The sequence below is a fragment of the Protopterus annectens genome, chromosome 1.part1 (genome assembly GCF_019279795.1).
Source record: "Protopterus annectens isolate FY-2018-M chromosome 1.part1, PAN1.0, whole genome shotgun sequence".
Lineage (NCBI taxonomy): Eukaryota > Metazoa > Chordata > Ceratodontiformes > Protopteridae > Protopterus > Protopterus annectens.
Window position 1 is genome coordinate 1,125,753,097 of NC_056726.1, and position 15,300 is coordinate 1,125,768,396.

Sequence of the window (15,300 nt, forward strand, 5' to 3'; positions counted from 1 at the left end):
CAGAGATAGTGTAAAATGCTTTAAAGTGAGTCACTGATAATAAAAAAATAATAATAAAGAAAAATTTTTAGCGGATAAAATTATTTCTAGGTAGAGTTACTCATTTGCATCTCTGCATACTTTGTGTCAGATGGCTAGAATATTTTGCCACTTTTCTATTCACAAAAAATACCTATATTCTATGTTGGATTGCCTAAACCTCCATACTTTTGGTAATCAGCAATGCAGAAAAGAAAGATAAAAGTTCAAACAGTGTGATTAACAGACAAATAATTGCAAATGCAAAGATACTTATCTAACCTTTGAGTGTCCTCCACTCCACAAGATGGCACTAGTATTAATGATGAATTGCTGATTCAGTAGATGATGAGGCTTGTACCACCCCACAGTTACAATTTTCATGGAACCAGCCTCAGTTAACTGCCAGTTAACAATATCTGACCTAAAAGATACATCACCATTGTCATCAAAATAGAAGTCTTCTCCATCAATGTCTTTGAAGTGTACTTTCCTTAGGTGGTAAAGAACCTTGAAATAGTTAAGAATAACAAAGCTATTCTACTTGAAATATCATTTTTATTATTAGTTTTAATAGAAAACTTCTTGAAACAGCTAGGTCCATAATGAATGCTGATCAATACTACCATTTATATTTCCCAGTAATTAATATTTAATTACTTGTTTTTGCATTTGTTAACTGGGATAATGCACTAATCCACATGGACATTGATATCATTATTTTGCAATGCAACTGATATTCTAGTAAGGCAGTGTGAGCATGCTGAGATATCCTTATTATGTTAATAAGCCCTCTAACTCCAGATTTGTTTTTGTGCATTACATTTCAATGCTGTAAGTAAAAGTGGACTTACCAGTGGCACTGTATGTTTATATACATTAATTTGAATCATCTTAGCATAAGTTACATTTAACAATTGTTTTACATCATAATCTATAACCTGATCCAAGTATTAAAGATAAAAAAAAGTTTTCAGTATCAGACACAGTACTAAAATCATTAGATATCCAAGTTACTAACTGCCAGCCTCCCTCACAGTCACTTAAATCTACAAAGCTCCTGAGCTGAGCAACAGTGGGTAAAAATGAAAAGCCATATGCCAGTGTACTTCCTTCTCCTACAGTTTATGTCAAGAGACTGTTCACAACCCATGAAAAAGAAAATATTACAAAACGCCTCTCACTGAAACTGCAGCCATGTGAGTGTAGGATGACCAGCCAAATAAATTCATTTTAAACTTAAATGCAGAACAAAATGATTAGTGAAGTCAGAGCTTATAATAACATAATATTGCCTAAGATATTCTATGCAGAACAATTTAGTGTACTGTTGCAATCAAAGGTTGTTTCAAATAGAAAATAGAAAAGCAAAAAATTATTGCACGTACATACAATGAGACATTGAAATTAAAATCTTTCCACAATTATAAACCTCAAAAATAAAAAAACACAATGAAATTAAATAATTTCATTGCACTTCATAAAGTGCAAAGAACTGAATAAATATTAGACAACCACAAAGCATTTTACAATTTTGCTGGAGTCATTTTTGAAAGCATTTGAAATAAAAAAGACTGTAATATAATTGTTCTGTGCTCACTTTTAATTACCAAATGAGCTCATGACGTTTAATTTATTTTCCCATGAGCCCCTTCTGATAATGGATATTACCTGCTCTAATCCTGTTAAAAAAAAAGAAAAAGAAAATATATATATATATATATATATATATATATATATATATATATATATATATACACACACATACACACACACACAAGCGCACACACACACACACAATTGTGTCTACTAAGATTATTATATATTTTTTTCTTATTTCATTTTCTAAATTGGCATATTCTTTTCCTTAAATATCTCTCACTTTTAACCATATAGAAGATGGTGCAGAATACACACTGAAACAAATAAAATATATTTTTTGAAGTGCAGCTAAAAGGTTGCTTAATTGTTGGGCAGGATACACGAAGGATTGCATGGAGTCTAAGAGTAGTGTAAGACTCCATGCAGCCTTCGCGATCCAGGAACAGCCCTAAAGTCCGTGTAAGAGACCAGCTAAAACATCTCTTACACGGAGTGGGCATGGATATGCTAATCACCTCACTTGCAGCCGAATAGCATGGAAATGAGGTAGATTAGCGATCCTGGAAGCCCAAAGCAGCCCGTGTAAGAGCCGTTTTAGCTGCAGAAATGTACTCAGTTGACAACTGAGTACGTTTCTGCAAAAAACACAATGGAGCCATGTCAGCTCCAAATAAAGGGTGCATATGTGTCAGGCAGCATGCCAATGGCCAAATATGTGGCCATTGGCAAGGTACCCTGATGCAAATATGAGAAATATTTTTTTTTTTTCGACGATCGCCGGTGTTTAAATGCAGCGCAGCCCTGCGCAAACGGGCTGCGCTATAAAACATAAAAATGAAGGTTATAAACCCACAAATCTGGGTCTTATGCAATACATGGATTTACAATGCAGGGACCAGCAGACCAAAAACAACATGGCCACCATTTAGTGGTTGCTAAGGGGGGAAGCTGAGTCTAAGACATGTAGCTAAGCATTAGTAAGCAATCTGATGCAAATGAGTGTTAGGATACTGAATTCCACTGTCACATAGCAAATGAGCACATTCTGAGTAGTGTAAGAGGTACATAAGGGGGAGGAACAGAGTAGGAGATAGGTGACATCACAGGGGGGAATGGCAGAAAGAAATGCAGTTCATTGGAGGTCAGTGTTACATGACAGATGTCAGGCACATATCATGGAAAGAGGAGTGCCACAACATAAGCATGGGAAAGTCAAGAAATGGAAGGTGTACACTGTTGCCTACACCAAAGTTTCTTGCTGGGCGTGCATGCGCACGTGTGCGTGCCATGAAATGCGAGTAGGACAGTGTGCGCGCGTGTAAGGCAGACTGAGCATGTGGGAGCCTGTTGGTAGATGTTTAATACTGTTTGCACTGGTGTGCGCACATTTTAACCCAAATGAGCAGATTCTGAACCGTGTAAGCATGTGTGCACGTGTGTAAGCCACTGTGAGCGTGTTTCTGCTGGTATGCAAGCTGCTCCCCCCTGAGGAAACAGAAAAGAAAAAGGAAGCAACAGAATTCGTAGGAAGCTAGCAGGGAATACTGCTGCTGGAGCTAACAGGTGAAAACAATTAGAAGCAGGCAATTACACAGGCAGAATAGTAGCTCAGCCCAGCACTTAAAACTCTGCAAACAGCAGTGCAGGATGTTTCTCTCAAGAGACACTGCAAGACAGAAGTAAGCTATTAGAAGTAAAAACTGAAAAAGCTGAACTCAGAGCAGAAATGTTAGGGGCTGCCATAGCTGTCATAATGAGACATAGGCGACTTGCTGAGGGTGGTGACAATGCAGATGGTGCCAGACAACCCGCAGTGAGGAGACGGAGAAGAGTGTACAGGCCCAGGGTCACCTACCACGGGTTACATGAGCTGGAGATAGTAGAGCGCTATAGAGTGGACAGAGAGCTCCTGCAGCAAATAGTTGAGCTGTGCAGGCCACGCCTCACACACAGAACCAACAGAGGGGAACCCATCCCAGTGGAAACCAAGGTATGTGTTGGCCTAAGAATACTAGCAACAGGTACCTTCCAAAGACCAACTGGTGATATGACGGGGATATCACAGGCATCAGCCTCCAGGGTACTGCACCAGTTCCTGGATGCCATGTCGGCACATGTCGGTGATCATGTATATTTTCCCAATGCCCGTGAGGTATTGGCCAGCAATATCCGTCTCTTCCAGCAAACAGTGGAATACCCTGAGGTAGAGGGTGCAATAGACTGCACGCACATACACATCAAAGCACCAGCCGGTGAGCGGGGTAGGGCCTACATTAACCGCAAGGGCTTCCCCTCCATCAACTGCCAGGTCATGTGTGATGCCCAGGGCATAACAATGAATGTGTGTGCTGGCTGCCCTGGGAGCTACCATGATTCTCACATCTGGCATTTGACGCAGCTGTACCAGACATTTGCCAATGGGGACATCCCACACGGACACCTAGTGGGGGATGCAGGTTATGCACTGGAGCCGTGGCTGATGACACCCATCAGAAACACACAAACACCTGAACAGGAACGCCATAATGAGGCACACGCACAAACAAGTAATGTAATAGAGCGTGTGTTTGGGCTGCTCAAGTCACGGTTCTGGTGTCTGGACACATCTGGTGGAGCCTTGCAGTACACACCAACTACATGTACCCAAATTGTCATGGTATGTGCTATGCTACATTATAGGACGGCGCAGTGGTGCAGTGGTAGCGTTGTCACCTCACAGCAAGAGGTTCTCTGGTTCGATTCTCGGCTGGGGTGCCTTCTGTGTGGAGTCTGCATGTCCTCCCTGCGTTCGTGTGGGTTTCTTCCGGGTGCTCCGGTTTCCTCCCATGTTACAAAGACATGCATCTGGAGCCTTTCTCCCCGGGCCTCCGCTGAAAATTGGCTTCGTTCCAAGTCGGACTTTCCCGGTTAACAAATGTTAAATAAATTAAATAAATAAATAAAAAAAATATGATCTTGCGAAAACAGCTGCAGCAGGACCAGCATAGGGCTGGGCCAAACAGCCCCCCACCATTGCCAAGGCCATCACAGGCAGAGCGTGACTCAGAGGAGGAACAACCTGAGCCTGCCCCAGTAGGCAGAAGGAGGCGTGCCCAGTATGCCCTGGCCTTGGCAAAGAGGCAACGCATAGCACATACACTGGCTCAGTAGGAACCCTGGGAATGATACCCCCTCTGACTCACTCAAATAATAACAGGGATGCCTAAAATGACATGACCTGCTCACAAACATGTACAGGGAGTGTAATATGCGCATCCGACAGAGGCAGCCCTGTAGCACCACCTGAGGCATGAATGCCATGTGTTAAGTAATGTAACACCATGTACTATATGCACACCTGAGGACCGTGACTAACATCCTACCATCAACAAGCATCATGCCACAATATAACAATGAGATGATCAATTGCAATAATTGGCTGAAGTATTGCAGTTAGTCAAAGGGGATCCAATGTGTGCCAGCCTGGGATGACATGCTGAGCATGACATGATGCTCCACCTGCTAGGACTGGCGTGCACCTTTCAGTGCAGGCCGTATGGATACTGGCAAAGGCTGTTGTTACCCACAGCGTGCCCTGAATAGGTAAGGCTCAAAACACAAACCTACCTCCATAGGTATCAGAAGGGATAAGAACCTAGATGTAATGCTACCCAATGCCAGAAGTCTAAACAGCAAGATGCATGCAGTCTAAACTCACCCAGTATGGAGAATGTTGATATCTGTGCTATAACAGAAAACTGGGTCAAGGCTCACAACAGCACCCTAACACTACCAGGTTACACATCATACTGTGCTGTACAGCCTCAAAACATGGAACAAGCTACAAAAGGAGGGTGACTAGCAATAATTGTCAAGGATAACCACACCCCCATGTTGGTACTACAACAAGAAGCAGCATGGACTAGCCATGGTCAAGTAACAGTGGCTAAAACTGCCTCCCAGTTTATAGCCTGCTACAGACTACCGTCCTAACACCAGGAACTGCACCTGGCCTATGCTGGAATACATGAATATATCAAGTCCTCCAAACCACATTATACTGGGTGACTGAAAATACCCAGACATAGACAGGGAGCATTATACTAGCTTCAACACTGTAGGACAAAGGTTCATAGAATCCATAAACCAAAATGCCCAGGAACAACGTACCACTCCCACAAGAGGGGTAAGCATACTGGATGTGATAATCAGCAACATGGGTACTGGATGGCAAGATGAGAAGTGTATTGTTCACTGGTAAGACCAGACCATAGAGTAATCACACTGGATATACACATCCTGACCACTCTCCCTGGCCAGAAAACCACAGTGAAAAACATGTGTAAAGCAAAAGTTGCACTCCTCCAAACTGATGTGGAATCCATTAAAGGCCCTGTGCAGGTGCAAAATATGGGCCACACCTCAGAACCTGTTATACAGACATTCCATGAACACTGCCAGGAATGCTTGGATTATGCAATCCTAAATTAAAACAAGACACAATGCCATACATGCAGGCATCTGGCATGGTGGAATCCAGCCATTACCAAACCATGCAAGAGAATGAGGAAGCTACTACATGATAGAGCAAACATAAAAAAAGAAGTTTATAGGTTCATAGGTTCATAGGTTGGTACTAGGCTATCAGCCCTAGGGCCTATACAAGCCTAGCCATAACAATTTCCTGGCTATTTCTTCCCACATTATTTACTTTCCTGGACCCCTGTCTAGCAGGGCGACTGACGTGATCCCTGGGGTGAATTTCCTTTCTCCCATCCAAACGTCAAGGTTCCTCTTGAAGAGGTCCAAAGAGGCACTCTGCTTGACATGTATGGGCAATCTATTCCAGAGTCTGGGGAGTCTCTGAGTCAAGAACCTGTCCCTCCAGCATGTTTTGTTTATTGTGATGACAAGGCTTAGATCCCTGGAGCGTGTAGCTCTGAGGGATTGGGATTTCTTTAAGTGTAGCATGTCCAACAGCTCTGGGTTTGACATGGCCTTGTATGTTAAACAGAGATCGCCTCTGAGTAGACGATATGTGACAGAGTATAGCTGGAGTTTTTTAAGGTGGTCAGCGTAGGGCATCTGCTTTAGGCCTGTGATTCTTTTAGTGAGGTATTTCTGAGGCCTTTCCAGTTGTTGCAGATGTCTTGAGAGGTACATACCAAATAGGGCGTTGTATTCTATAATGGGTCTAATGAGGGATGAGTACAGTGGGACAATGACCTCCTTTTTTCTGGATGAAAAGCCCTTCGTGATAAGGTGTGCCACATAGAAGGATTTCCTGACTGTTGTGGCGATGTGGTTATCGAAGGTGAGACCACTGTCCACCTGTGTCCCTAAGTCTCTTATCACACTTTCTGTGTTTAGTGTACTGCCACCTATATGGTAATTCATGGATACATGTTTTTCCCAAAGGGATAACAATACATTTCTTGGCATTGAGCTTGAGCCCATGGCTCTGGCACCAAGCATCTGTTTCTGTAAGGCCCTTTGTAGAGTATCCACATCATTTGGGGATTCAATAATGGCTCCCAGTTTGCAGTCATCTGCAAACTTTGTTAGCCAGAGTCCCTTAGTGTTGACCTGTACTTCAGAGAAGTAGATGCCAAACAAGAGCGGCCCCAGGACTGAACCCTGAGGTACTCCACTTGTCACTTGTCTGGAGCTGGATTTGGAGTCGGCTACTTTTTCAGTGTGGGTTCTATCAGTAAGCCATTTAGCAACCCATTGGGTGACATAGGGATTAATACCCAACTTAGTAAGTTTATCTATGATTCCAGAGTGGGGGATGGTGTCAAAGGCCTTGGCAAGGTCTAGATAGGCTGTGTGGACCACCTTACCCTTGTCCATGGCTCTGGAGACTGATTCAAAGAAGTCAATCAGGTTCAGGAGACAAGATCGGCCCTTCACAAACCCAAACTGGGTGGGGTCCAGTGTTTGAAGGTTGCCAATGTCTTTGTTTATAAGTTCCATGATAATACGCTCCATGGCCTTGCAGATAAGGCTTGTCAGACTGATGGGACGGTAGTTTCCGGGATCCAAGGTGGATCCCCCCTTGTGGATTGGGATAACTGTAGCTCTGCGCCACTCACTGGGCATGAAACCTGAGGTGAGGCTATGATTAAACATGACACTTAGGTGAGGTGCCAGTTCATATTGTACTTCATGTAGTACACAGCCCGGGATGTCATCTGGTCCCATGGATGCTGTATTCTTGGCTTTAGAGAGTGCGTTTTGTACCTGTGTGGCCGTTATTACTGGAATTTGGCAATCTTTCAGTATTGAGATGGGCCATTTAGGGGGTGAGAGGGGGGTGAAGTAATCACTGATCAGTAGTATGGCAATAAAATATGTCCACACATACAATCCACTAAGGCCAGCTACAACAAGTTGAATCTGTGAATCTTGAGGCAATGTTACACCTGCCCCAAGTACACAGACAACCCTCAACTCCCCAACTCCCCCCAAGAAATACAACTATATGTGAGAGATGCAACCATTTATCCAAACTGGAGGCTGATCTCCCTCAACTCAGTACTCCCAAAATTAGTCAGCAGGAGAAGGTAACCACACACACCACAAACCCAGTCCCACATAGACCTATCACAACTGCAAACCAAAGACATAAACACAGAAAAACATTCCTGGAGGCCCGAATTACAAACACACCACACAAACAGAGGCCTCCAAAGCAGACACCCAATCAAACAACCTCCAAACATAGCACATGCAACACATAGTACACAAAGCTGGTGTGCCAAACAGTCACAGGCCAGAAGGAGAAACAACATGCCTGATACAGTTGTAATAGGTGGCTCCATAGTGAGACACGCTGCTGTCCCGCACACCAGACTGAACAAGGGAAAGGGTACAGTAAGCTGCCTGTAGGCTGCTACAATACGCCACATAACACAAGTATGCAGGTCACCCCAAAGCAAGTAGAAATGTGATGCAGTCATAGTCCATGCTGGTGTGAATTACCTGAGATGTACCTCCCCGGACTACATGAAAAGAGACATAGATGAGCTCTCCGATTATGTAGTCCAGGCCAGTATGACACTGTCCATTTGCAGCATCCTACCCTCACCAAGAATGATGCCACAGTACAAACACAGAATGATCAGTTATAACAAGTGGCACAATTACTGGTGTCATTCCAAGGGGATCCAATGTCTGTCTGCTTGGGATGTCATGCTTGACAAGCCACGCAGCTGTTCCAGGGATGGCTTGCACCTGTTACCCCTGGGCGTCTGGATATTGGATAAGGCTTTTGCCACCTCCATAGAGCCTTTCGTAGGCAAGGCTGAAAAGACTAACCCACCACCCTAGAAAATATAAGTGGAAAGAAACATAAGGGTAATGCTGACCAATGCCAGATGTGTAAACCTCAATATGCATGCTCCCGAGGCCCTCCCCAGTATGGAGAACATCGATGTCTGTGCAGTGACAGAAACCTGCTGCAAGCCTCCTGACAGCACACCAGCACTACCAGGTTAAACCACATATCATGCGTTATGGCCCCAAAACCTGGAACAAAACATAAAAGGAGGGTGAGTATCCATATTCAGCACAGACACCCATACGTCCAGGTAACTGACAATGCACAAGGCATTGGAGTCCACCCATGTGCAACTAACAGTAGGCAAGACTGCTGTACAGTCTGTAGCATGCTACAGACCACACTCTCACACACAGAAACCCCACCCAGCCGTCCTGAAGACACAGGACAGTATGAATGTCCCACCAAATACCAAACAAGGTACTCACAAATTACCACATAGGTGGTAAACCATTATGTATGGAAGGAGTAATCAGGGACCTAAGGACACAAGTGGACAGTAACCTGTTATGTGACACTCACATTGCCAATGTGGCTAGGAAGACTGTCTATATTGGACACAGTATCATGAAAGGATTCACATCTACGTCAACAGAGGTCATTGTGCCCCTATACTGTTTTCTTATCAGACCCATAATCTAGTACAGTGCCTCATTTGGGATGTACCTTACCTGACATCTGCAGCAGTTAGAAAGACCTCAAAGGTACCTCACCAAGAGGATAAAGGGTCTCAAATATATGCCATATGCTGCCTGGCTGTAGACACCCCAGCTGAATGCAGTCACATACTGCTTACACAGAGGCATTGTATGTCTGTTGTACAAGGCCATGTCCAACACGGGAGTAATGGACATGCTCCACCCCAGAAAACTCAAAGCCATCAGAGCTGTGAGAGTGAGAGATGTCAACCTCAACACATAATGAAATAGGATGTGCTGGAGGGACAGATACATAACCCAGAGGCTCCCCACACCCTGGAACAGAATCCCACTCCATGTTAGGCAGAGCCCCTCACTGATACTCTTCAACAGGAATCTTGCCAAGTGGATGGATGATCGTAGATTTACATTGGGGTTCTTCACTGTGTCACGTCCAGACAGAGGCACAGCAAAGCAAATCATAAATGGCCATAATATTCACATAGCAAGGGGTGGCGAAAGCCACACACACTCTGGCTAGGCTTACAAATGCCCTAGGGTGGATAGCCTAGTATGAACCTAAGAACCTATGAAGATACAAATTGTACAGGACACTAAGGATAATCCCAAGGCTTCCTCATCTGATGGTAGGAACCGTGTTGGGAATTCACAGATATGCTCTGAATCACACAAATATTACAAACAACATACCAAACACACACACATATTGCCAACATACATCCTGACAGGTGCAGTGCAACCCCCAGAATGCAAAATATCTATCCCAGCAGATTGCTGGCCCCCTGACATTGCAGATGCTGAGGTAACAGCCAGCATCTACAAAGCAAAACACACAGCAGCAATGGTATGAGATGGTGTCCTGGGCTGAGTCCAACATGGACTCCAAGAAGAATGGAATGCCAAATCACACTACTGCTCAATGTCAGCCTTACCACAGGATATGTACCCAAAGAGCAGTGTACAACAACAGTGGTCGTTCTCAACAAAGGTGTTGCCTGAATGGATAGTAAAACTACCACCCCAGAATCCTGAGAAGCTTGGTCTGCACAGCTATGGAAAGGATCAGCATGTACCGCAGACATAAAGATATTGGGGACCTATTGACACCGGACCCTACCCAGTGTGGCTTTCTTAAGTGTAGATCCTGCCCCTAAACATGTTTGACTCATTTGAAACAGTCATTAAGGTCATTGATGAGGGCAATGTGGTCCACACAGCATAGCTGGACCTTGCAAAGGCTTCCATACAATACCTTACATGTTCATTATAGATATGCTCACCAGCTTAAATATAAACCCCTATGTCAGTAGAGGGGTTGCAAACCAGACCAAGGACAGAACTGACATGGTCAGACATGCTGCAGCCATGTCAGACTACAAACCAGATATAACTGGCATCCCACAAGGCTTGGTCCTGGGACCTCCCTCGTTTGGTATATATGTCCCATAGGTACAGGCCAACATGGAAGGACTGTGTCTGAACATGTTTGCAGAGGACTACAAACTGCCCACCATATCTGACCCTCCAGCTGACACATGCATCCCACAAAAGGGCCACATAGAAACAGACAACTGGTGCCATAGCCATGTCAGCAAGCTAATTGCAGAAAAGTGTATAGTCAACCCCCGTGGATATACAGTAAGTGCCCACCAATTACCACATAGGTGTTAACCCATTACGTACTTAACATGTAATGAGAGACCTGGGGACACAAGGTGATAGATATCATGCATTGGACAAACATGTGGCTGTAGTGATTACAGAAACATACCATATACCCACCTAATCATGAAGGTTGTCAGATCTAGATAAGGGGAGGTCATTGTGGCTCTGCAGTCATCCTTCATCAGCATTACAATTGACTACAATAGCCCCTGTGGGATGTACCTCAGCAGATACCTCCATCAACTGAAAAGTCCCCAACAGTACCTCACCAGGAGTATCGAAGAGCTTGAACAGATGCCATGTGTTGCCTGATTAAACAAACTGCAGCTACACACACTGCCATACTGCCCACCCAGAGGCAAGCTGTGCCTGATGTATAAAGCCATGTCCAAGCTGGAATCAATGAACATGCTGCACCTTGTACAATCTGAATGGCAGTGAGCTATGCACATGAGAGACCTGAACCCCAGCACTGACATACATAGAACAAGCTGTACTGCATGATCCATAACACAGAAGCCACCCTCACTCATGAGTAAACTCCCTGTACAGGTTATCCATAGAGTCACTCATCGATTCTCCTCAAGAGGAATCTTGATGAGTGGATGGGAGATTGTAGGTTTACCCTGGTATCACTGTTATGTCACAGGTAGATGGAGGCACAGTATACTAACCATGACATATGTCATGGCAAACTCCACTTACAATGTGTGTCGAAGGACAAACACACTCTCCGACTAGCATTAGAAATGGCCTAGGGCACATCGCTAGTGTTTGCAAATGTACACCTATGTTGTGGAATACACTACCAATGTTGGACAAGCCTGGTTTAAGTAGTTCATATCTGAACATAATGCAACATGGTCAGATGTGCAAAACTGACCCCTAACCAGGCTGTTGTGCTCACTATGGAAATGTAAAGCAGTGATAGGACTAAAGCCCAGGATACTGTCCACCACAGTGAAAGTACTGAACCAGTACACTATACGGTACTACAGTGTTAGGTCAATATGAAAGGATGTTGACAACTGTATGCAAAGTATCCCATGCAAACCCTGCAAGCACAGTATAATCCCTGTTGTGTTCACAAACAAAGCAGTTGGACAGTAACTACACAACATGACACACAACACACAACGATAAACGGGAGATATTTGTTGAAGTTCACACTCATCCACAAATGTGGTGGGCTGCAGAATTCAACATATGGAAAGCTCACACTGGGCATACTCGCACACTTTGATAAATGAGACATATGTCAGACAACATGCCATGGGAAGGCTGAACTGGGCATGCTCACACACTTAGGCCAAATCTCAGTTTAGCAGTTGGCAACACATATCTGGTATTTGTACGTGTTATTCCAGGAACCAACCACATTACAGCAATCTGGCCAGTGCACACAGTTAAATGACTACAAAGACATACATGATACAGTGGATCCCTCCCATATGCAAACATCTTCCACAGATACACAAGTTGTTCATACAAACAGGGAATGCTATGGCAATAAAGACCTGCAAACAGTCTATCAGCAACAAATAATGTGCATCTGACAATTAAACATATGGGTGTAGAGGTCAACACTAGGCTGTTTGCCCTAGGGAATGACAGCTTAGCCAGAGTGTGCTTGGTGTCTGCCTCCCCAGTACAGTAGGCTACTGTGCCACTGTAAAGTAGGTCACATAAGGCACCATGTGAGGCTAGTGTGCTGTGCCTCTGTCAAGCAGGGACACAGTGGAGATCCCAGGGTTTGAATTTGCTAAGCCACAGCCATGTTGTTGGTGTGTGCTGGAAGAGGGTTGCTGAGGACCTCTAACAGTAAGTGGGCATCAATAACAGACTGAGGGGAGCCTTATCTGCATTGTCTGGACAATTTCACTGTCAACACTGTGTCATGATGATTATGAGGGATTGAAGTGTCATGCCGGTACTGTTCAGAGATGTCCTCCCTCTGTGGGCTACTGCTCTGCAATGTATTAGCTCACTCTGTCTGTTGGACAGCTCATATATGGCTGGTGTACATCTGACAGGTGTCCTGTTGTGGAGCAGTCATGGGTATATTTGGGATAGCATGATCAATGCAAACCTTCCACATGCTCATAGAATGCAATTGTCAAGGATTATGCAGAGTGGCCTGTATACTCCCCCAGCATGGGTCCTTTGACGTCTTCCACCCCAGTCTTCACAAGTGTAAAGTCTGCTTTTGATAAATACAGTTTGTTTGCAGTGACAACCTTGCCTGGGGGTGGGGATGGGATATGGATGGCCAGGGAAAGGTGGGTATGGTCAGATATCAACAATGGTGGTCTACCTCTGGTGTGGAACAGGGAGTGCTCATGTTGTAGATGGTCAGGTGCAATATGTATTGCCCCTTGTGGCTGTGGTGAGTGGTTCTGCCATAGCACATGGACTCACAAATTGTAGTGGCTGTAGGGTAATGTTGTAGAGGCCTGAGTAGTTCCCACACACAATATGCCTGTACCTGACGTTAACAACTGGAATGGTGTATGTGAACACCTGCATATCTTGGCACTGTTCCCAGGGAAGCAAAGTGTGTGTCCTGGATATGGGAGGGGTGGTCAGGACTTGTTATGTTGTGTGTTACAGGTCCTGTGGTCATGAAGCATGGTATAAAACATAACCTGCCAGTGCGATGTGCATATCTGACCCTGACGTAGGTGGCTGCATATGCATATATATGCTATCCCCCACCTGACAGGTAGTACTAGATGTACATACCTCTGTAGAAATAATGATGTCAGCACCCTATAAATACTTCTGGTGGAGAGCAGATGCCCACTAATTTGGATAGTGCGCTCTGCTAATGCATCTCCCTCAAGTATCATAATATAGTTAGGTAGGGGTTTGAATCCTGCAAATGCTCAGTGTGTGTCGGGGTGAGTGGGGTTGGTGTGTGTGCAAGTTTGTGTGAGGGAAATGTCCCTTTTGGAAACTGGGAAAACACACTACAGGATGCACATTCCCCTTTCTAAACACTGATGATGTCAGCACCCTATAAGTACAGCAGGAGAAGGGAAACCTCCCAGTAATGCGAATAGCGCGCTCCGCATATGCATCCATCTCGAGTGTCATAAGCTAGGTAGGGGTTTGAATCCTGCAAATGCTCAGTATGTGTGGAGGGGGTTAGTGTGTGTGCAAGTCTGTATGAAAGAAATGTCCCTTTTGGCAACTAGGAGAACACACTACAGGATGCACATTCCCCTTTTTAAACACTGATGATGTCAGCACCCTATAAGTACAGCAGGAGAAGGAAAACTTCCCATTAATGCGAATAGCGTGCTCTGCTAATGCGTCCGTCTCGAGTGTCATAACATAGTTAAATAGGGGTTTGAATCCTGCAAATGCTCAGTATGTGAGGAAGAGACTAGTGTGTGTGCAAGTCTGTATGAAAGAAATGTCCCTTTTGGCAACTAGGAGAACACACTACAGGATGCACATTCCCCTTTCTAAACACTGATGATGCCAGCACCCTATATGTACAGCAGGAGAAGGGAAACCTCCCAGTAATGCGAATAGTGCTCTTTGCTAATGCGTCCGTTTCAACTGTTATAACATAGTTAGAGAAGGGTTTGAATCCTGCAAATGCTCAGTATGTGTGGAGGGGGTTAGTGTGTGTGCAAGTCTGTATGAAAGGAATGTCCGCTTGTGGCAACTAGAAGAACACACTACAGGATGCACATTCCCCTTGCTAAACACTGATGATGTCAGCACCCTATAAGTACAGCAGGAGAAAGAAAACCTCCCACAAATGCGAATAATGCACTCTACTAATGCGTCCATCTCAAGTGTCATAACATAGTTAAGTAGGGGTTTGAATCCTGTAAATGCTCAATATGTGTGAAGGGGGTTAGTGTGTGTGCAAGTCTGTATGAACAAAATGTCCCTTTTGGCAACTAGGAGAACACACTACAGGATGCACATTCCTCTTTCTAAACACTGATGATGTCAGCACCCTATAAGTATAGCAGGAGAAGATAAACCTCCCAATACCGCGAATAGCGAGCTCTGTTA

At 44.5% G+C, this 15,300-nt stretch overlaps 1 protein-coding gene across 1 annotated transcript in view; it reads right to left on the minus strand.

Moving 5' to 3' along the window:
• Positions 1 to 15,300, minus strand: part of LOC122815665 (vomeronasal type-2 receptor 26-like) — a 191,665-nt gene that overhangs the window by 104,010 nt on the left and 72,355 nt on the right. Inside the window, exons 2-3 of the mRNA XM_044088357.1 lie at positions 873 to 959; positions 301 to 528 (exon numbers count right to left, since the gene is read on the minus strand). Of these exons, the coding sequence (XP_043944292.1) occupies positions 301 to 528; positions 873 to 959 (315 nt within the window). The remainder of the gene's footprint in view (positions 1 to 300; positions 529 to 872; positions 960 to 15,300) is intronic.